This window comes from Narcine bancroftii, chromosome 1 (assembly GCF_036971445.1).
Source record: "Narcine bancroftii isolate sNarBan1 chromosome 1, sNarBan1.hap1, whole genome shotgun sequence".
Classification (NCBI taxonomy): Eukaryota; Metazoa; Chordata; class Chondrichthyes; order Torpediniformes; family Narcinidae; genus Narcine; species Narcine bancroftii.
This window is the reverse complement of record NC_091469.1, coordinates 227,383,411-227,407,799: the sequence shown is the minus strand read 5'-3', so window position 1 is coordinate 227,407,799 and position 24,389 is coordinate 227,383,411. Positions and strand designations below refer to the sequence as shown.

The following is a 24,389-nucleotide window of genomic DNA, read 5'->3' as shown; positions in this document are numbered from 1 at the left end:
TTCTTGTTTAATGCAAGCAAAATTAAACTTGCTCCAATTGAGGATTGGAGTCCTAATATTTTCCTTATCTATTTGAAAACTAATTGAATTATGATCACTGTTTTCAAAGTGCTCCCCCACGTTCCCTGCCTCAATTTCCATTAGGAGGTCCAGTGTTACTCCCTCTTTTATAGGGCCATCAACATATTGCTCGAGAAAACTTTACACATTCTGCCCCATCCAAGCCCTGAGCATTGTGGCAATCTCAGTCAATATAAGGGAAATTAAAAACACTGACTATTAGCACCCTATTATTCTGCAATCTCCTTACATTTCTAATCCTCTCATTCCCACTGAATTTTGAAGGACCAATTGTGCAGTCCCATTAAAGTGAAATAGTCTAAGGACTGCCGTGATGTGCACCCAAATCAAAAATGCGACTCTTTCCTCCCTTACTGCCACTTCTATCACACCTGTAGCATCTGTCTGCTGGAACTCTGAGCTGTCAATCCTGCCCATTCTTGAACCCATGTTTCTGTACTAACAATAACTTACAAGACTTGTTATCATTACTGCTTTTGAAATTTCAAGAATGTTACTATTCCACAAATATCAATCATGCTGTGTGTTTATTTGACCCTTAGTGAAAGAGTAATTGTGTTCAGTTCTGGTCACCTCATTACAGGAAGGATGTAGAAGCTATGGAGAGGGTGCGGAGGAGATTTACCAGGATGTTGCCTGGATTAGGAAACAAGCCTTATGAGGCAAGGTTTGCAGAGCTGAGACTTTTCTCTTTGGAGTGTAGAAGGATGAGAGGAAACTTGATAGAGGTCTACAAGATTATGAGGGTGGACCTGTTTCCCAGGGCAGGATCAGCAAACACCAGAGGATAAAGGTGCAAAAGTAAGGGAGGGAAGTTTAAGGAGACATCAGGCGTACATTTTTTACAGAGAGAACTGCAGGTGCCTGGAATTGCCTTGCTGGGGATAGTGGTGGAGGATGAAACATTGGGGGCATTTAAGTGACTCTTAGACAGACAGATGAATAAAAGAAAAATGGAGGATTACGGGGTAGGGAGGGTTTAGGACTTTTTTTTAGTAAGGAGTATATGGGTCAGCACAACATCAAGGGCTGAAGGGCCTGTACTATGCTGTATTGGTCTGTATTTTATTTGGACATTTGATAGGTTGTTGAAGTGATAATTTTGGAAGCATCTTTCTTTTCATTATATACTGCTGAAGTAACATGATGTGCTAGGTTAGAGTGCCCTGAAAAACGTTTGTCCTCTGTAAACTCTCTTTTTGCGGGAAATAAAATCTCGGATGACTCTGTAGTAGTTATTTGTGTTCTGCTGCCATCTGCTGTTGGTAGCTTTTCCAATGTCGTTGAACAAAAGAGCTTAGTAAAGATAAAGGTTCCATTATTTCCATGTAAGGAAGAGAGAGGGTCAGCCCAATCACAGACCTTTCCTTTATCCACCTCTCTGTCTCTCTTTGAACATGGGAATACTTAAGGTGGATGTGCCCAGAAGTATTGAACTGCACGTTTCACAAACATTTTTACGACTGATTCCACCTGCATTGAATTCGCCCATCGTTATTGAATGAAGATCTACCAGGACCAAAGCCTGAAGAGGGCACACAAAACCAGCGAACCAGTGTGGACTCAAAAGGCCAACATGGCCTTTTTCCGCTCCGTAAATGGTTATATGGTTATATGGTTATCACTTTGTCCAGTGCCCCTCACGGAAATTAGGCCCCAGTGAGGGTTTTACTCTTCCTCAAAAATAAATATTCCAAGAAATATATAAGCCAAAAATACTTATACTTCATTTATGATTTCTCTTCAGCAATTCCTCAGGTAACTAAGCAGCTGTTGATGAACCCAGTCTTCACGTGCGTTGTGCTGGCCGCCTGCATGGAGGTTGCAGCTATCAGCGGCTTTGCGGCATTTTTGGGCAAGTATCTGGAAAGGCAGTTTGGTCTGAGTGCTTCATACGCCAACCAGTACATAGGTAAGATCATCACTAATTTGTTCCATTTTTGTCTGAAGGCCGGTGTTTTTGATTCCTTTATGGGATCTGTGTGGAAGAATACATTTAGCTTAGATGGTGAAAAGAAACAGAAAGTAGGTATTCAGACAGCACCTTCCACCCTTTGCTTCCTCTCCTTTCAGAATGCCAGAGCATGTTACAATCAATGAATTTCCTTTGGTGTCCAAATATAATTACTATGAACTTTTCGTCATCAACACCAGGACAGCAAATCTCTTCAAGAGATTTGGTCGTACAGGCTTCAGGATAAGATGGCTACATCACTGGTGTGACCACCTCTACAAGGTGGTCATGGACGTCGGTGCTGGATGACCCTGTAACATAGGTTGGCAGCCATTTTCTGCACAGTGACTTCACCCCACAACCACCCACTCCTCCCAAAAGTGAGATTGTTCAGGTAACTAGTCTTGTCGGTAACAAGAAGTGGTGAGGCTACTATTGTCCAGGAATAATTCCCGATCTATCACAGACATATCTAGGATGTGGCAAGTGGGGCCCAGAACTGGGGCACCACCTGCAGGGGGGCACCACTGTCCTCACCTTACCTGCCCAATATGCGAGTCCCTAGCCCAGTACAGGCTGTTTTGGGCCTGTGCCAGCACACAAGCGGCACCTGGCGGCGGCTCAATGCAGGGTCAATGGGCAAATGGCCATCTTCCTCTGCTTTTCCCTGGCTGCTGCTGGCACTGGGAGAGCAGTTCCAGCTGCGTGGGGGATTATGGGTAGGGCAGATGGCCATTTTGCCTATTGATCCCGCATTGAGCAGCTGGTGGCGACGAACAGCCCTGAAGGCCGAAGCGGCCCAGTGAGGTGCCGGAGACCATGCAGCTGGCGGAGCAGGCTATCAGTGGGTGGTCAGCGGTGCCGTCACAGTCTGCCCCTGTTGTGCACTGACTGCTCTGTCGGCTGCCCCCCCAATGGCCCTGCTGGCCACTCCCTAACGGTCTGACCGGCCGCCCCCTGATGGCCCTGCCAGCCGTGCGATGACAGCCCTACCGACAGCCTGCCCCTGCTGTATGCACTAAGAGCCTCACCAACCGCCTGCCTTGACCCTGCGATGACATCCCTACCGACAGCCTGCTGCGGAGATTTTCCTATTAATATCTCTGCAGCCTGTCCCATGTCTTGCTCCCCAAATAAACGCCTGACAGACTTCCATCGCTGGAATGTGGGTTCCCAGTGATCAGGAAGGGGTAAAGACAGATTGGCATCTCGCAACCTACATCCACAATCTGTGTGTGTGGTTTTGCTGAGGAGCACTTAAAATGGAAACGATGTTAGGTGGCAGCGGCACGGTTAGTGTGTGGCAGTGTTTTTATGCGTTTTCTTAAGGGAGGGCACCAATATCAGTGGCAGCCCTAGGGTGCCATTTGACCTAGATACGCCACTGCATATAGTGCCAAGGCACCTTATATGTTCATCTGAGAGAGCAGACTGATTTTTGATTTTATATCAAAAAACAGCATTTCTAACTGTGCACTGGTCTTTGTCTTTTAGGCTAGATATTTATTTTCAGGTCTTGAATCTACATAAATCCACAACCTGCTGCCTAGGATGCAGCTTTTCTACCACTTGCCCTGGAGCTAACAATCAAAATAACAATAGAATGGTCAGGGCAGAAAGTTGGCCTTGGTGAGATGTACAAAATTGACATCAATCAAACCAAATTTTAGAAAGACAATTCAACGTGCACATGTTTCAATGTTTCATATTTAGCATTTATGATAGATTTTGCATTTCTTTTTCATAGCAGGATACATTGTAGTTTCTGAATCTGTGTTCCAGTTGCTTCTTGTGAGCAAAGTATTAAAGTATAGAGGTGATCATATATGTATCTCAAATCTCATTTTTCAGTTTGGTTTTCACCTTTTCAAATTTTAATGTACTGTATTTTGCCGTGCTTTTTTTCCTTTTGAAAATCTGCCAGACAAGAATACAATTGGGCCTACAGGTTTGTTCACACAACTCTGAAGAAACAATATTGCGCTGATGAAAATGGGCTTAATCTGAAATACATTTCTACGTAGCATGGTGGCTTTGCAGAAAATTTTTCTCCTCCTTTCTCACTAGAATGCTTGTTCTCTCTAGTACGGATTAGATCTCACCCAGATGATGTCAATGGAATACAGCACACAAAGTTTATTGTTGATGAGATCTTCAATCTCACCAGTTTGTGAAACCATACTGAATATGACCAGCTTTTACTGGCCTTATTTCCTTTCATCTGTCTTACTGGTAAAGTCTAAATTATTGCACTGGACACAATTTTGTTTTCAAGAGGTTCGCTACCCAAAAAACAATTGGGGATTATGCCAGGCAACTTGAAGATGAACACAAAGATCATTTCAGATTTGGCTGTATCACGTAGGATGGTGGAGAAACATTAAATTAACTTTTATTGAATTAATTATGTTTAGTCACTCTCAGGTTGACTGCACAATGTGAGGAGCCTTGGGTTTGTATTGGTCACCAATTTTTTCCAACCGAAGTAGAGCTCATAGACTTTTTAAATAAGTGCAGTTATGCTACGTCTTTGAGTCTTAAGTGTATACTAGCCACAAATGTAACAATGTTTTGCAGTTGTTGCGACATTGATACGACATTTCTGCTGTATTGAATCTTCCTGAAGATAATAAGTGCTAATGTTAAGTACACTCACGATGCCATTGCCTGAAGAACATGTTCATCAACATTCATTCAATCTAAATCAATGTACTGCCCAGCATTTGTATATGTGAGCTGCTTTTATAGCCTGTCTGTATCTATCCTGACTGAGCGTGTCCAGGCCTAAGACAACATTTGCAGAGCACCCGCACTGAGTGCATGCCCAGGCCTGCTTGGACTGACCAAAACAGCTTGCTTTCTGGGTAATATACTAGTAGAAAAAAAAATGATAAGAAATCAAAAAATAGGCTATATCTAAAAATTGGGATGTGATAGGAAAATGTTAAGGTGAATTTTGTGATCAGCAGCCCAGCATTCATAAAATACACCCAGAAGGGTTGAGGAAGCAAAATCTTCTTTGTCCTGCGTTATTATTGAATTACTCGTTAGTATTCCAGACAAGTTGGGAGAGCTCCATTATACCCCTGAATTGTGCCTTGTAAATGGAGTGAAGGTCTCGGAGATCCAGCAAGAGAGCATTTTAACTTAGGATACCCAGACTCTGATCCATTTATGAGTTTGAGTTTTGGGACAATTGTGATCCAAATGCCAAAGAATGTCCAGGATAGGTGATTACCCTATTCAAAAGATAATCTTTTTTTTAAATACATGGTATCATAAGGGAATTTCTAAATTGGGAGATTGTTATGATAATAATAGATTGATGTCTTTTGATCAGCTAATGATATACCTTGTAATATATTATTTTGTTATATTCAGTTGAGGGCTTATTTAAGAGAGAAATTAGGACCCAAAATTATTTTAAAAGATCTTTCAAATTTGGAAAAAATTATGGTTGATGGAATAATGAGAAAATTTATTTCAATTGCATATATATTCATTACAAGAACAGACACTTAAAGTAGGTTTGTTTAATTCAAGAGAAAAATGAGAATGAGATTAGATACAACCGTGAGACAACAAGATTGGCAAAATTTGTGCAAAGTTATACTATTAATGTAAGATATAGATTACTTCATTATAATTTTTTGCACCAATTGTATATTACTCCTCAGAAGATTAATAGATGGTGATTGAATTTATTGGATCAATGTTTTAGATGTGGATCAGAAACTGGAACTTGGTGTTGTACAAAGGTTCATCCTTTCTGGGTTTCTATTAGCAAATTTCTGCAACAGGTAATAGGGGTGGATTTTCCATTAAATCCTGAATTACTTCTGTGAGGAAATTTTGAAAGTGTCACTCCTAAATTGTCGCTGTCAGATTCCCAATTGAAATTTGTTAAATTGGCTTTAGTAATAGCAAGGAAATGTGTTGCTGTAACATGGAAATCTGATGTCTTATTAACATTAGAGAGGTGACATGCTGAGATTCAAAGTTGTATTTCATTAGAAAAAAAGTACGCATAATTTAAGGAATAAACATTCTTTATTGTTCTAAATTCGGGGTCCGTATATTGGATTCATGAAATTAAAAATGTAAAATTTTTCCTGATCAGTGAAGTTTTCCCTAAAGATATAATAATTTTATAATGTTTTTGAGGTCTCTGAGTGCCAACTGATGCAATCCAAATTAATTAATTGTAATTGTTTTATAATGAAATATTATGTATTTTAGTTCTGGGATTATAGTAGTTCTAAGTGGGAGGGTGGGATATAGTTTTAGCTTTTTTTTGTTTTTTTTTCCTTTAGTTTTTAGATTTTACTTTTAGTTTTTTCATATATATAGTTGCAAAGTATATTTGTTAACATTCTATTATATTCTTCTGATATATTATTCTCAATTATTTGATCATATATATGTTGATTAAATAAAATATTTTAAAAAAAGATAGACAATTAGACTTTCTCTTGTTGGAGATGGTCGTTGCTAGACACTTTTGCGAAATCGATGTTACCTACCACTTTTCAGCTCTGCCTGAATGTTGTCTTGGTCTTGTTGCTTCCGTGGACTGATTCATTGACTGGTGAATCACATTGATCATTCCTCAGTTATCAGAAAATATTGTCACATGTGATGTATTGATGGAAGGAATTTTAGAGTGGGTTTGTCAAGGACACTGCCCTGAGGAAATCTTGCAATGATGACCTAGGTCATCAACCTCCCATGCGAGGAATGATTTCAGATACTGGGATGTTTTCCCTTTGGTGCCAATTGACTTCAGTTCTACGAGGGTGCTGATAAGCCACATTTAGTCAAATGCTGCCTTGATGTCAAGGATAATCACTCGCACCTCACCTTTGGGAGATTCAGATCTTTGGCAGTCTTGAAGTGTAGAATGAAGTGGTCCTGGCAAATCCCAAACTAGACATCAAAGGGCAGGTTACTGATGAATAAGTGCTGCAAACATACTGGAGCATCTTGGTTACAGGAGCAGCTAGTTTAGCAGTGTATACATTTCATCCATGTATTCATGGCCTCTGCTTCATAAGTAATTGTTTGCTTGGTATGTAATGTGATGGTCTTCTAAAGAAAATGTTTCAAATATAGAGAGCACAGCCAGGAAATTCACCTTCAAATGTGAAGTTAGCCAACTGTGAGGAATGTTTGGAGAAAAAAACTATACTATGGAAAAGAAATTTAACGGGAACAATTGATTAAATCATTAATTAGTGCACATGCAGTAAATTTAGAATTATGCTTAAATTAAACAAATAATTGAAGATTTATTTAGATGAATCTAATGTAACCTGTTAAAGAAGGAACCCATTGTGTCTGCACCAGTATTAAAATAATCACTTTGAAATATTTTGGTGGGTTTGGTGACTGCAACAAAAACCGAGATAGTTTTGAAATGCAGATGAAAGCAGTTGTCTAATCGAACAAATGTCATTTTGTAAATCAACTCCTGACATCACTGAGAGATTCTACTACTTTAGTCAATAAAACCATATTTGGAATAGATCACAACCCATGTTTCAATGTTCCAGTCAAGGAGATAAACAGTTTGGGCTCTATCAGATAGGAGAAGAATTATTCACTACATGACACTACTTTGCTGTTTGGCTTATGAAAGCAATGGGGAAAATGAATTTCAAAGGAGTAAATACTTGCACTTACAATTTAGATCAGTAGTTTTCAACCTTTTTCTTTCCACTCACACACCACTTTAAATAATTCCTATAGTCATAGATGCTCTGTGATTTGTAAGGAATTACTTAAGGTGGCATGTTTGAAAACCACTGTTTTAATCATACCTAATTGAATCGTTATGTGCTCGGATTCATAACTCCGCCAATGACAACTTTTCTCAAGCTAAATATTTCAGAATCAATTGGATCTAGGGCAGTGATTCTCAACCTTCCCTTCCCAATCATATCCCACTTTAAGCAATCCCTTACTAAGCAATCCCTTACTAATCACTGAGCACCGATGGCAGAGGGATTACTTAAGGTGATATGTGAGTAGAAAGAAAAAAAATGTTGAAAAACACTGGTTTAGATAATATCCACAAATGATCCAACCAGAAAAAAAGTCAAGTATAGACGTATTCTTTGATTTATGTGAGATTTTATCAAAATTTATTGTTTCCCTTCAGTTGTTCACTTGTTCAGAGGTGATATTTGAGACATCTGTAAAATCTCACGCAATGTACCCATTCACTTCAAATTGCAGCAGTTCTTAAGATAACCTACCTGTGATTAGTTCACTTGGCACTGACCAGGGGTTGAATTTGGGTCCCTTTATCTTGTCAATCTCAATAGCAAACAATTCACTCAGCAATGTGACGATGTAATCAGATTTTTAAAAGCCCTAATGCTAGTTTGAGGCCCTTTTTACACATCGGGTACTGAGCTTTAGTTTAAAAGAGGACAGCAGAAGAAATGTGTAACATGACTGAAAACAGCAGATGGTGGGCTGAAGCCAGTCGAGGCGATTTAATCAAAAAGTAAAAACACAAATGCTGGAGAAGCTCAGCAAGTCAAACAATGTACTTCATGTGGCAAAGTACATAACCAACGCTTAGGCCTTGAGCCCTTCAACATCTTTGCTACATAAAGGACACTGTTGGACCAGCTGAATTTTTCCAGCGTTGTGTTTTTACTTCAACCGCGGTGGTTGCTGACTTTCATGTTTTACTCCCGAGATGATTTAATTAGTGTTTAAACAACTCTAATCCGATTTACAAAAATCCAACCTTGCGTAAGTAAATTCTCCCAAACTCTACTCTCAGGTATGGAATTTGAATCTTCAACAGGAAACGAAGCCGAGATCATCCAAAGTAAAAATCAATCCCTTCTCCAAGCTCTCCTTTAAGTAAGATCAAACCCTGAGCCACCTTGCGTGAGCGAACACTTCCTTTCAATAAGCTGCTGATATTTCCCATGGATTAACAGATCAGCTTCCCCGTCGCTTCATCTGGGCTGCATTCAGACAGATATTTGTCACGGTTCCGTTACTGGGAACAACCCCTATTATCTGTACTGACCGTCCCCAATCCACTCTCCACCCTGGGGCTGCTGTTGGCTATAGATTACACTTTACAATTTTCGGTAAATTTGTTTGATACCAATGTGTGGAAAACTCAGCTGGCAGACAGTGCCCAGGGAACCCTATATTGACAACAAAGCAATAGATGTGGCTCTATTCGGAAATGGAACTGTGAATATTTGTTCTATATTTACCTTTCATATCATATTCTTCTATTAATTTAATTTATTGTATACTATAATTGTTTTTCCCCCACAAAGTATCTGTTTGACTGCAGCAAATAAGAATTTTGATGCATTTGTACCTTGTAAAATGTATATGACAATAAAACATTATCATTATCAACAATTATAGTCCTCTTAGTTAAGGAAAGCTGGTACTGCATTGGGGGCACTGTAGAGATGACTTTTCAGGGTGATCTAGATATGATGGCATTGTTCTGCAAGGAAAGATTGATAAGGTTGGTACTCCATTTATTGGAGTTTCAAATAAAGAGAGGTGATCTTATTGAGACAAATAAGACTCTTAGGGGAGAAGACAAGGACATGCTGAGAGGGTTCCCAATTAAGCCTGAAATAGGAAGCCATTATTTCCCTAGGAAAGTTGTCAGTGTTTGAAACTTGTTGCTACAGAGAGCCATGGAAATTGAGTTCTTGTGTACACAAAGTTAATCATGGTAGATTTCCTATCAGGAAGGAAATCCAAAGATAGACCATAAGACAGGATCAATAAAGGCCATCCAGCCTATCGAGTCTGCCCTGCCATTCAATCATGAACCAATCCATTTTCCCACTCAGCCCCACTGCCTGGCCTTCTCCCCATAATAACTCATGCCCCAGCTAATCAAGAACCTATTGATCTCTGGCCTAAATACACTCAGTGACTTGGCCACAACAACTGCCTATGGCAACACCAGTGTCTTATAAAACCTCAACCTCACACCCCTGCTCTATTCCTCTTGAAATGAATGCCAAAATTGCATTTTCCTTCTTCACCATCGACTCCACCTGCAAGTTTACCTTCAGGTTATCCTGCACAGGACTCCCAGATCCCATAGCATCTGGGAATTTTCAATTTTATCTCTATTTAGAAAATAGTCTGCCTGTTTATTTCTTCTACAAAAATGCATGATCCTTATCTGTCCCTGTTTCCTCAACACTACCTGCTCCTTCACCTACATTCGTATAATTTTCAAACAATGCCGTTTATTCCATAATCTAAATCATCGCTATACAACATAAAAAGAAGCAGCCCCAACACCAACCCCTGTGGAACACCATGAGCAACTGGCAGCCAATCAGAGTATGATCCCGGTATTCCAACTTTCTGCTTCCTGTCAGTCAGCCAATGTTCTATCCACGCTATGATTCCTGTTGCACCATGAGCTCTTTTCTGGTTAATTAGCCTCATGTCTAGCAACTTGTCAGAGGCCTTCTGAAAAATCCAACTAAACAACAACCACTGCATCTCCTTTATCCAGGCTGTTTGTCCCTTCTTCAAAGAATTCCAATAGGTTTGTTAAGCAAGGTGCTCCCTTAAGGAAATCATGTTGGCCCTGGTCTATCTTGTCATATGCCTCCCAACACTTTGTAACCTCATCCTTGAAAATCGACTCGAACATCAAACTACTGACATCAGGCTATAATTTTATAACTTCCTTTCTGCTGCCTCCCTCCCTTCTTGAACAGTGGGGTGACATTTACAATGTTGCAGTCCTCCAGGTGCATGCCAGAATCTATTGATTCCTGTAAGATTATTGCCAGTGCCTCCATAATCTCTACCACTACTTCTTTCAGAACCCAAGGGTGCAATCCATCTGGTCCAGGAGACTTATCTACTCTTAGACCATTCTGAGCACCTTCTCTCTTGAAGTAGTAACTGCACTCAATTCCCTTCCCTTCCCTGATTCCCTTGGTCATCTGGCACTTTGTTAATGCCTTCCATGCCGAAGATGGAGGCAAAATACCTATTTAGCTCCTCTGTCATCTCCTTGGCTCTCATTGTTATTTCTCCAGCATCATTTTCTAGTTGTCTTAAATCTACCCTCACCTCTCTTTTACTCTTTATGTACTTGAAGAAGATTTTTGTATCCTCTTTGATATTATTTGCTAGCCTACTCTCATACTTTATCTTTTCCCTCCTTATGTGATTTTTTTTAACCTTCTGCAAGTTTTTAGAAACTTCCCAAATTCTCTGTCTTCCCTCTAATTTGTTTCCTCCTTTTGCTTTTATGTTGGCTTTGACTTCCTTTGTCAGCAACAGTTGTGTCATTTTTCCTTTTGAATATTTCCTCCTTTTTAGTTTGCATCGATATTGCACCTTCCTAATTTCTTGCAGAAACTCCACCCGTCGCTGCTCTCCATCCTCCCTACAAGTGGCCCCTTCCAGTCTACGTTGGCCAGTCCCTCTCGTGTGATGCTGAAATGCCCTTTACTCCACTGACATACTGACATCCAACTTTAGTTTCTGCTTGTTAAAATCTCAACTTGAACTCAATCACATTGATCACTGCCCCCTAATGGTTCTTTTACCGTAAAATCTCTAATCACCTCTGGTACATTAAACAGTGCACAATCCAATGCAGCCTATCCCCAAGTGGGGTCATCAGCAGGCTGTTTTAAAATGCCATCCCGTAGGCATTCCACAAATTCTCTCTCTTGAGATCCCATCCCATCCTAGTTTTTCCCAATCTACTTGCATGTTAAAATTCCCTGTGACAGTGTAACATTCCCCTTCTGACATGTCTTTTCTATTTGCTGTTGTAATTTGTAGTCCACATCCCATCTACTGTTCATAAATGCTAAGTGTCTTTTTACTCTTGCTATTTCCTTAACTCAATCTACAATGGTTCTATATCTTCTGATCCTATGTCACCTCTTTCTAATGAGTCAATAGTATCCCTTACCAACAGAGCCCCACCCCTTCTGCTTATCTGCCTATCCATTTGATACACAGTGTATCCTTGGATATTCAGCTCCCAATGACATCCATCCTTAAGCCACCACATCATACCTGCCAACCTGTAGCTGGACTACAAGGTCATCCCCTTCATTTCTTAAGCTGTGTGCATCTAAATACAAAAGCTTTAGCCCTGTATTTGTGACTTTTTTTTGACTCTGTCTCCCTGTTGCATTGGAACATACTCATGACTGCATTTTGTCCTGTTTGGCTGTCCTTCCACACACACTCCCGACTGGCTGTCTCTACTTGTGTACCAACTGCCTTTTCCTTTGCTCTTCACTTTGCTTGACACCCCTCTGAGAATCTTGTTTAAACTCCCCCTCCCCCCCACAACAGTATTAGCAAACCTTCCTGCCAGGATTTTGGTTCCCCTCGAGTTCAGGTGCAACCCGTCCACGCACACGTCACCCCATCCCCAGAAGAGGTTCCAATGATCCAAGAACTTGAAACCCTGCCCCCTTCACCATCTCCTCAGCCACTCATTTGTCAGCGCTACCTTCCTTTTTTGATCTTCCTAGCTTGTGGCACTCTGAGCAATCCAGAGATGACTACCTTGCAGGTCCTGGTCTTCAGTCTCATTCCCAACTCCCTAAACGGAACTTTACAGGGCCTCTACCCATCTCTGTCCTATGTCATTGGAACCAATATGTTCTATGACCTCTTACTGCTCATCCTCCCCTTCAAGAATTTTCTGCACCCAGTCAGGGACATCCTGACCCAAGCACCCAAGAGGCACACATTAAAGTTTCTATTGTGGCCACATAACCTATTCTCTGTTTCCTTGACCCTTGAGTCAAGCCTTCAGCTTCCCCCACATCCTACAGGAGGAGTATTCCACTGCTGTATCTGCCATCATTCTACCTGATTTCACCCTTCCCTTCTGCAGAGCTGTCCACAGTGATATTTATCTGGCTGCTGCCTTGTCCATATACTTCTTTCCCCTCAGCAGTATTCAAAGGGGTATATTTGTTGCTGAAGGGAATGGCCACAGGGTGACCCTGCTCTAATTTCAGTCTTGCCTTACTTCTCTTGATGTTCACCAATCTATTAGCTGAATCCTTCACTCTGCGAGTAATCATGTGCTCAGCCTCCCGGATGATCCTCAGTTTATCCAGAGCCAGCTCCAGTTCCTTAATATGGTCTATCAGGAGCTGGAGATGGCTGCACTTCCCACATGTGTAGTCATCAGGGAAGCCTTCAGCTTCCCCCACATCCTACAGAAGTATTCCACTGCTGTATCTGCCATTACTCCTATACTATACTACGTGTAACAAGACCAAATCACCAATAACAAAAGAAAAAAAAATTACCCTTCTTACCTGCTTCTCTGGCCTCAGCCTCTTCTCACCAAAGCATCAACTTCCCACTCCTTTCCTGGGCCACTCACACAATGGCCACTCCACTTGAGCTTCACTTCACTGTATTGGCTCTAGCTAATTAGCCTTTCTTGGCACTTTTTAAATGTTCCTCTTCTCATTCAAAGTCCCTTCTCACATTTATGGGGAAGGGACATGAAAATTGACTTGAGGAGGGTCAAATCTGCCATTATCTAGTTGCAGGATGGAGCAGGATTTAGGGGCCGAATGATCCAATGATGTCCCCACTTATATGGACTTATGGAAAACTGGAGTCCAGTCACCTGTTTTACCTCAACACATCGGGGACGTGGTCTTGGAGCCACACTGTGGATGACAGAAGTTGTTCCCATCTCTAATCTCCAGCCAATGAGGGCCTTACCGGATATGATGTAAGGAGTCATCGACAATGTTTAAATAACACTGGAACATCTCAGTGAGGAACTGGAGGAACTCGATGGGTTAGGTAGCTTCTCATTGTTTACTCAGAATTCCAGCATCTTCAGTTTGTGTGTTTCTCTCTGGAATATTACAGAATGGATTTATCTGATCCATTATCCCTTCTCCCAATAGAATCTCACAGGAAAGCAACATTAAGGTAAATGTACAAACTGGTTCTCCTGCTTCTTGACTGGAACAGACTCGTCAATTTGATAGACAGATCAGTACATTTAATTCATGGCTCAGATGATGTTGGAAGAAATTATTTTATGGATTCCAAAGCTGCTGGCATGCAAGTTTGGCTCATGCCTGAAAATTTGATCTCTTGAATAACATGAAGTTGGTATCAACATTGGTCAAAAAAACTGGTGGAAGAGAACTTTATTATTTTTTATTTCTCCTCTGAGTCACGAACGTAGTGTTACTTTATGTAGAAACAAGTGTTGATTTGTCCCTCCGAGCCAGAGAGGCATTTTCACATTTAAATTGGGTTTTCAGGATACCACAGGGGTTTCTTAAAAGCACTTCATCTTCATGGAAGTGGACAGATACAGGGAAAGTAAGTGCCATTTTGTACCCCCTGCAGTTTTGCAAGGTTCCTTGTCAACACTGCTTTTTCTCCGGCAGGGTTTGTTAAAGCAGGTATTAGTCAGTTTTTTGTTTTTGCAGTATGGTTCTTTACTGTGTGTGATAGTATAGATTCTATCATCAACGTGTACATGTACAGATTGTAGTGTAGGATGACTGTGATTGGCTGAGAGTGTATCCACATCTACTGGCAGGTCTTAAAGGATTGCTCCTCGCCAGACGAGGTCATTCTGGACTGGTCGACCTACTTGTGATATGCTCCAGTCTTTTAGTTAATAAAAGCCTTGGTTTAGATCAACAAGTCTTTGGTTCTTTCGACGCGCTCTACAATGTGATTCAAGATTTCTCAGTGAGACAATGGCGTGAGTTTGCTTGGGAATCCCTGGAGTATTGAAAAAGAAAGTAATTCTTTAGGTTGCACATTTAAAGTACAAATATGGAAATGCAGTATTCAACTTTGAAATATTGGGTGCAATTTCCCACAATCATTTGTGCTGATATCATATTTTGACAGGATGGTAAGGAGTTTTGCTTTAGATCCATTCACATTTCAATATGTCCAGCAGATTTTGATGCACACACTTCACAAGTTAGTGTCTACACCAGTGGTTCTCAACTTTTTTCTTTCCACTCACATGCCGTTTTAAGTAATCCCTGTGATTAGTAAGGGATTGATTAAGGTGGTATGTGGGTGGAAAGAAAAAGGCTGAGAACCACTGGTCTACGTCCATGTACTGCTTAATTGCTGAATTTACATCCATATAAAAATAGTAGGAAGAGATTTATATTCATCCCCAAAACCAAAAGGATTTAAGACACTTAACAACTGAGAGAAGGGATTCACTACACAACAGTGCATTATCCTTCCATGTTTATCATCATCGGTTTCCAATATCAATTCTTGGGGTTGGGAGTTGTGCCATTACTTGAGGGAATCAAGAAAAAGCGTAGAAATAACTATTTAGGAACAGAGCCTATCAGTAGGTCAGAAGTAAATTCCAAACTATTTCTGGTGACAGATCCCAACCTGACCAGGTGAATGCTTCCAGCACTTTCTGTTTTATTCCAGATTATCTCTGCCTCAAAACGTGATCCCTTGTGTTTGAACATAATTCAATAGCTGCTAGACTGGAAGTTCCAGAGCCTCGGGCATCCAAGGATTAAACTTGATCCAAGGAAGTTCTTCACCTGCCTCATTTTTAATTAAAAAACACTGTTCAAACCAATCCAGGACAAATTGGGACCCATTTCACATTAACTACCCTATGCCTCAAAAATCAGATGCAAAGGTTTAATATCTGCAGGCAAGTCTGGTTCGAGAAATGATCATTTCCAACAATATTGGACAAAGTGATCGGTATCACATTCTAGCTTCCTATTATATGCCTTAATTTTCGGCTGCAAATTGTACATTAGACCATGCACCAGGTCGCCTACATCTTAGGGCTGTGAATTAAACATTTCTCAAAAAAAATCATATTTAAAGTGAAGAATTTTTCTGAATATTTGCATTATTTCTGGAATAGTGGATGCTGGGTTTTCTGACATGCCTTCTCCAGTATAATCATGTTGCCATGGTAATAGCTTAAATGAAAATCTGCTGCAGCAGGAGCTTCTGCTGTCCTTTTATTTATATTGATAATGGGGCATCGAATAAGATCTCTAATGTGATATTGCCATCAGAAGATTGCAGCTCATTTTTATATATACAAATTTTACAAAGTATCTGATCTGACATTTTTGAAATATAACTTAATTTAAACTGAAACTGGCATGACCGTAGCTGTGTGCTGCAGTAGCGATTAAAATGTTATTTTAACAGGCCGCATTTAATATTTCTGGGTTCACTGATTTTTATTTCTTTCTTTTAAAAATATTTTTACTGATTTGGTAGAGAGAAATATTAAATGTTATAGTCTAAATATTAGTTACATAACTTTTATGTAATGCGATACTGAATATGAATCTTAAGTGATTTATATACATTGTCTTGAACACAATGCTCAAATAAAGAAGAAATTCTCTTATAAAAACTTAACCTCATATTCTAATATTATGGCATATACATTGTTGGACTAATTTCTTCGATTTATAATGAAAAATAAAAAAGAGAAGAAAAATAACCCCATTCTAATCCTGCCCCTACCAGTAAACACGGTCATCAGCAAATAATATGTAAAGAATTGAGTTCTGGCTCCCGGACATCGGACAGGAAACCTCCAGAGCACCCCTGCCTATGCATCCAAATTATGATAATAGTGCGTGAGTGGGCCCCATATCTTTTCAAATTCAATGTTAATCACTTTAATGTTGTATCTAATTTTCTCCAAACTCAAGCAAGACATAATGTCCTGCTCCCATTGCACCTGAGTGGGTGCTAAGCTGTCTTTCCATTTTATCAAAATTGTTTGTCTGGCTACTATTCTTTTTTTAAATTAAGTTCAAGGAAATATTTTCCCCTAGAGAATAACCAAACAAAGCAATAAAAGGGCTCAGTTCCAATTTATTCCTAAGAATCTCTGATAAAATTTGGAAGAATTGTTCCCAAAATTCCACTGATTTTTCTTGAACCAAAGCAGCACTGAGGAGTGATTTATTTTATTGGAATGAACATATTATTCTGTCAAAGCAAATTGCTTCCACCTCTTAGAACCCATTCATTTCCATCAAAGCCATTCACATTTAATTCCATCAATGTCATTTGAATAAATATTGGAATATTGTGTAGTTAAACCAAATTACTGCTTATTAAATGAAAAGCATTTTGATACTGTTATATAGTCAGGATAATGTGAACTATTTTGTAACTGCGTAAGAATACACCCTTCTCACTTTAGTAACTGTAGTGCCCCATTGTGGGCCAAATGTATATGTGTGTATGAAGAGTTTCCTGAGATGGTGAAAGTTATCAGAAAGTCAAGTCTCGTCTGTTATTTGAATCTTGCATCTCTAAGTCATTTAAGAAGCCTCCCATGTAACACAGAGACATAACAGATACCACTGTGTGTTTTGAGAGTTGGATTATTCTTCAGCAACAACACCCTCTTGCACTTATTAGCACTTATAATTTAGTGAAACACTCCCAAGCACTTTGCAGGTGTGTTAACAAAAAGAAGTTTGACATCACCCACATGACAAGATGTTCTGGCAGCTGATGGGGAGATATGAAGGAGGAAAGGGAGACAAAGAAGTCAAGGCATAGGGAGGGAATTCCAGAGCTGAGGTCTCTCTCGGGGACCTTTCAGATGAACTGTCAACAGAAGTCTGATCAGAAATGTCTTGCCGCGGAGACTGGTGAGCATAGATTTCGGAGAGTTAAAGCAGAAACTGGAAGATCAGTGAAGAGAAAGGTTCACCTAGACAAGGGGAACCACACAAATTTAAAATTATGCAGACGTTTAATAGAGTAAATGTCTTGAAAAAAAATGATTTCATTCATGGGGTTTCCAAACCAAGGACATGAATGTAAAATAAGTCAATGAAAAGTCCAATAAAAAATGTTGGAGAAACATGAGAGTCATTAGAATTGCTACTACAGACCGAGCAGCAGTGATACATTGAGGGGAACAGTGTAAGTACTTTTGAAAGAAAGGATTAGAAGGCAATGGTGAAGTAGTAAGGTGAAGTGCATTAGGAGAAGCCCAACATGGATCTTAAAAATTCTGAATCCTTTAAAAAATGTTGATATCATTCCCTCACTTAAATACAGTTGGATTTTAACAGTGAACCTGAGGGTTTGTAATGGATTTTTGTGATTGATATTTAAAGCTGAAGTGGATAGGAATTTCTTCTTGACGGTGGGTGGGGGGGTGGGGGGGGTGAATCTCTGCAATTCTCTACCTTGGAGGTTTGTAGAGATGAGATCTTTGGAGATGTTTAAAGAGGAGGTCGGTAAATCTTTGAAATTTTGGGGAATTGAATAAAATTGGCATAAAAAGATGTGGAGAGATAGAAATATACTGAATGATGAGGCAAGTTGAGGGGCCTAGCAACATACTATTCTATCCTTTGTGTTCTAAAGTTATAGAGTAACAGAGCAGCTTCCTTTTGTTCAGTCATCCAGACTCTGGATGAGCTATTGCTTATAAAGGCCCTTAGCCTCACACATCTACCAACACTGATTCCTATCCAACTCCAAACTTATCCCAGTTTTCTTACTGTTGTGGGAGCTGCTTTACAATTACAATAGACCGCACTGGGCATAAATAAATCAAGTAAACACATTATGCATAAGCACAGCACAAATGACAAGTAAATAAGCTGCCAGAAGTTTGGAGGAATGCTAATGTTGTTCTGTTACTTAAGAAAGGCTCTGAGAATAATCTGGTAAATTATAGGCCAGTAAGCTTTAGGGGGCAAGTTACTAGGAGGTATTTGTTCTCTTTGGATAAGCACGAAGATAGACAGGAAGAGGGAATGGCCTAGGTGGTTAGTGATAGTCAACATGGCTTTCTGCATGGTCGGTCATGTCTAACCAACCTTAAAGAGCTTTCCAAGGAGATTGCCAGGCAAGTCAAAGGAGAAAAGGCTGTGGATGCTGTCTTATTGACTGCATTGGCAAGACCTGCATCCGAAGTTGGTCAAGAAGCGTTGTGGCATGTTTAGTGCATTGGTTAGCAAAATGCCACGGCAGTGCTAGCAATCAGGGGTTGAACCTCCTGCTTTTTGTAGGAGGGTAAATGCAGACAGGATTTTTGCACTGAGGAACTGGATTATATGGGTTAAAGGTGAAAGGTGAAATGTTTAAATAGAATACTCAGGAGAACTTCTTCACTCAAAGGGTGGTGGAACCAGTTACCAGTGAAATTGATGGATTTGGGCTCGGTTTTGACATTGAAGAGAAATTTGGGTAGGTACATGGATGGGAGGGCTATGCTCCCGGTGCAATTCAATGGGACTAGGTGGAATAACAGTTTAGCACAGACCAAATGGGCCAAAGGACCTGTTCCCGTGCTGTAGTGTTCTGTGGTTCTATAGTTTTAGATGTTTGGGAGAGAAAGAAGCCAACGACAAATTAATTTGCAGTCAATTCTATCACTGAACAGGGCCTCCCAAAGAGAGAGAAGATGTGTAATGTTATGACTGCTATCCCGTCCAGTAAAATAAATGAAGGGAAATAAAAGCAGCCTCTATCCTCAAAACCCCCACCACCTAGGCCATTCCCTCTTCACTCTCCTACCTTCGGGGGAAAGGCTACAAGCTTTCAACAGCTTCTTTCCCCTCTGCCATTACATTTCGAATAATCGATGAACCACAGACACTGCCTTCCTTTGACTTTTTTCTTGCATTATTTTTATTTATTTTGTAAGGTGGTTTATATAAATATCTACATTGTGATGGTGCAGTCTTATTCTGAAATCCAGCAGGTTTCTCAGCCTGCTTTCTCTACAATTACTACCCTAGTCAAATGCAGGATAAATTCTCACATGGTAATAAAATATTTGTTGTCATATGCATAAGTAAAATGTACATATATGCATTGAAATTCTTACTTGCTACAGCCAAAGAGGGTGGCCTGGTTGGCATAGCAGTTAGAGCAATGCCATTATAGCACCAGCAATCGGGACTGGGGTTCAAAGCCTGCACTGTCTGTAAGGAGTTGCTACATTCTCCCCGTGTCTACATGTATTTCCTCCGGGGGCTCCGGTTTGCTCCCACCATTTGAAGCGTATTGGTTAATCAGGTGTAATTGGGTGGCATGGACTCGTGGGCTGAAATGGCCTGTTCCCATGCTGTATGACTAGACAGGTACTTCTGTTTTAAAAAGAATCAACTGTGTAATGATATAATCTAAATTACCCAAGTATGGAAAGGGATAACAAGTATTCACAGTTACCATTAGTGCAAGAAGCATTTTAAATAGTTCAGGTCTATCTTTCTGTGGTCCAATTAGTTTATGGACAGAGTTCAAGAACCTGACAGGCATCGGAAAGAAACTTTAGGCTCCCTGTACCTTCTTCCCGAAGGTAGCAGCAAGGAGAGAGGTTGACCAGGGTGACGGGGGCCCTTTGCGACATTGGCCGCCATTTTGAGGCAGCAGCGCACATAGGTGCCCCCACATAGACATCTTTAATGGTAGGGAAGTTGAAGCCTGAGATGAGCATGGCTATAGCTGCTACTTTTTGCAGCCTTCAGAGATCTTACCAAACAGGGCAAGGTATGGCAAATAATGCCAGATTAATCCATTAAGGTGTGGAAAATAATTTTTAAGATAAACGCCTTCCATATATTTTGAGCATTAATTTACCGTTTGGAGGAAATTATTAACAATTTTTGTAAGAGGTTTTGTTCCATGGGGCCAACATATTTGCAAAGTAGTTAACATCATATAGAAACTCTACTTCTTGTTCTTTTATAATGTCATGTTTGTGTTACAATGCAGATTTATGAAGTGTTCTTTCCTCACGTATGAAATAAGTTAAGCCCGATGTTTCCCTTCAGTCAAAAATAGGACAAGCTGATAACGTTCCGTCCAGACTGCTTCCTTCCTCTCCCCCTCTATCACCCTGCATAATGTCTCGTTAAAATTTTCACGTAGGGTTCTTTCCTGCTGTTTCTGATGGCACTTGTCACTCCACAAAAGAAGTCTGTTTAATGTTTAATAACTGTTTTATTTCCATAAAGGTCAATGGTTACAAGATATGTTCAAAACAGCTGAACAGCCCATTAAGAAATGTGATTCTAGGAGATTGCCTCTGGAAATAGTGGAACTTCCCAACTGAGGGGAGGGGGTTAAGGTAGAAATGGCTAGCAGGAGAGTGAGCAGCATCTGTGGGGTGAAATGGAATTGCCTACATTTTGTTTCAAGACCCTCTCCTCCTCCCACTGGCTCCATGTGCATTCGTTAACCTTGTCTGCTTCCATCTATCACCCACTTGCCTCTTGACTCCACCCTTCTCCCTCCCCATCTGGGTCTACCTGCCCATCATCCTCATTCCTCCATTCACCTATTACTCCTCCTGTCCCCTAAACTCACCCATCCCCTCTCCTCTTTGCACTGCCCTCTCCACCCTCAATCCCATGCACGGTGTCTTTTTTTTGTTCCCCCCAACAGCTCATGCTTGACCTGCTGAGTTCCTGCCACAAGTTGTTTATTTTCTGATAGGTAAATGGCAATGTCGTCAGGTTGCCCTTATAGATTAAACAAAAGCAATAACAGCAAGGACCAGCATTCACCAACTTATTAATTTCTTCCTGAGTTAGAAGTAGCTGATAAATGGAGGGAGGATGATGAAAGACAAATAAAATATGAAAGGAAAAGAGTGACATTCACTTATTGTTATTTGCAGCAAGGGAGCCTGTGCAGGATTCGTTAGGGTTCAGCCCTTTTGAAATTGTGTTTGGACATCAGGCTAGAGGACCTTTAATGCTGATAAAAGAACAGTGGGTTAATGAGGATGTGCAGTTGGACTTGCTGGATTATGTTTCTAAATTTAAAGATTGGTTATAAAAAGTGTGGACTTTGGCTCAAGAGAATTTAGAAATGGCTCAGGATGAAATGAAGCGTTTATTTGACAGGGAAGCACAAGTGATGAATTTTAAAACAGGAAGTAAAGTTTTAATTTTGTTTCCAGCACATGACAATCGTTTGAGAGCTAGATTTTCTGGACCATACGTAGTTAAATCAAAACTGAATGATGTTAACTACATTGTTAACATTCCAGATCAAAGGAATAAAACTCAGGCTTGTCATATAAATATGTTGAAACCTTATTATGTGGATAAGGGTAGTGAAGAACAATCTGTATCAAAGGTGTCAGTTGTTGACAGAGTTGAGGAAGAGGTGGATCATAAGATTATGGAAGCAGAATCTTGTGAGGGTAACCTTAAAGAAAGCATGGTTTCTGTGCACCTGTCGAACTCAGCAATTTTGGAAAACTTGGAGGAGAAGTTAGGCTATTTTAAGTCGCAAGAACAGATGCAGTTGTAAGTATTAATTTTGAAATATACAAATTTGTTTCCTGATGTGCCAAAAAGGACATTAATGATTCATCATGATGTGGATGTGGGAGAGGCAAGTCCAATAAAACAACAACAATATAGAATAAACATTCATAAAAGTAAAATCATGGATCAGTAGGTGGAATATATATTGAAAACTGATATTATTAGACCTTCAAACTCAGATTGGAGTTCTCCTTGTATTCTGGTACCGAAACCAAATGGAACTGTTCCTTTCTGTACAGATTACAGGAAGGTTAATTCAGTAACTAAAACAGATGCTTATCCTATTCTGAGAATAGATGACTGTATTGATTAAATTGGGAAAGCTAAATTGCTTACTAAGTTGGATTTGTTGAAGGGTTACTGGTGTGTGCCTTTAACTTCCTCAGAGAGGAAAGAATATTTTGGCTGTTGTGACTCCATCCAATTTATATGAGTATAATGTGTTACCTTTTGGCATGTAAAATGCCCCTGCAACATAACAAAGGATTATTAATCAGTAATCCAAGGGTTAATGCATACAGATGCTTATATTGATGACTTGGTCATGAAAAGTGACACATGGGAAGAACATCTAAGGGAATTTGACAAATTGCAAGATTATCCAATGCAAACCTAACTGTTAATTTATCAAAAAGTAAAGTTGCAAATGCGACTGTAACATACTTAGGTCATGTAGTTGGTCATGGCAAAGGAGCACCTATTCAAGCTAAGGTGAATATAATTTCTGAGTTTCCTATTCCTAATGGCAAGAAAGCAGTGAGAAGATTTTTAGGAATGGCAGGATATTATAGAAAATTCTGCAGATATTTTGCTGAGGTGGCACTTATTTTAACCAACCTTTTGAAGAAAGGTGGGAAATTTGTGTGGACTAAAGTTTGTCAGAGAGCTTTGGAAAATTTAAAGAAAATGCTATGCCATTACCTTGTTTTAAAATCTCCTGATTTGACAGGCCATTTTCTTTAGCAGTGGATGCCAGTGAGAGGGCAGCAGGTGTAGTTTTGTTACAAAAACTTAATGAAATTGACCTTCTTTTCAAAAAAATTCATTGTTGATGAAAGGAACTATTCCACTATTGAGAAAGAACTGTAATCTATAGTATTTGCTCTGCGGAATTTTGATGTATATCTCAATACCTCTCATGAACTAATTGTGATATTTACTGACCACAATCCTCTGGTGTTTTTGAATAAAATGAAAAATCAAAACGTAAGATTGTTAAACTGGAGTTTAATATTACAAGAATATAATCTGCAAATTAATTATAGCAGAAGTACAAGTAATGCAATAGCAGATTTTTTGTCAAGATGTTAAAATTGATCATGTGTAGAAAAATATACTCTCCACATTGTTATAACATGTTATATATTGTGATTTGTTATCACTTTAGTGATTTTAAAATTTGAAAATTGAATTTTCACTCGAGCTAAAATTCCTTTGTAGGGGAAAGTGTGACAGATTATGTTGTGTTTGTATTGTACATAGATATGTTTTTGGGAGATAAATTGAGGCAGGTTTTTTAGTGTAGGTCACATACAAACACTTCAAAATGGATCTCATTTAAAATTTTGGAGCTGTGCTCAAGCCAGACAGGGGCCTTTGCGAAACTTTGGGGATTGCCCAACAGACTTCACTAATGGATTGTTGCTTTGAAAAGCAACAGATGAAAGAGACTGGAGGAGTATTTCAGAGCCATAGGGGCTGTCTGCAGCTTCCTGTTCTAAGAGGGTCATGTGGTTTTTGCAAGCAGAGAGAGTTGAACAGTTTTTTCACTGAGAGAGAGAGAGAGGTCAGTTCTGTAGTTTTACAGTCAGCAGCAGCAGCTGGGACTGGAACAGGACAAGCTGGCAAGCGTGTGGAAAAACCCCATTTGGAAGATGGTTGTGAGTGCTTAGTTCAGCCTGGTCAAAGGCTTTGTGGTTCATGCAAGAGGAGAGGACTGGCTGCCTAATGTTTCACTTGAAATAAGAGAAACAAAAAGGAACTCGGTGATGACCTGAAAGAAAGAGGTT

The 24,389-nt window shown here is 39.8% G+C and overlaps 1 protein-coding gene across 2 annotated transcripts in view; it reads left to right on the top strand.

The window, feature by feature from the left end:
- Window positions 1-24,389, top strand: part of LOC138739800 (solute carrier organic anion transporter family member 3A1-like) — a 345,875-nt gene that overhangs the window by 256,812 nt on the left and 64,674 nt on the right. For both annotated transcript variants that reach the window (XM_069892356.1, XM_069892360.1), the window contains exon 5: window positions 1,829-1,993. In XM_069892356.1, the coding sequence (XP_069748457.1) occupies window positions 1,829-1,993 (165 nt within the window). The remainder of the gene's footprint in view (window positions 1-1,828; window positions 1,994-24,389) is intronic.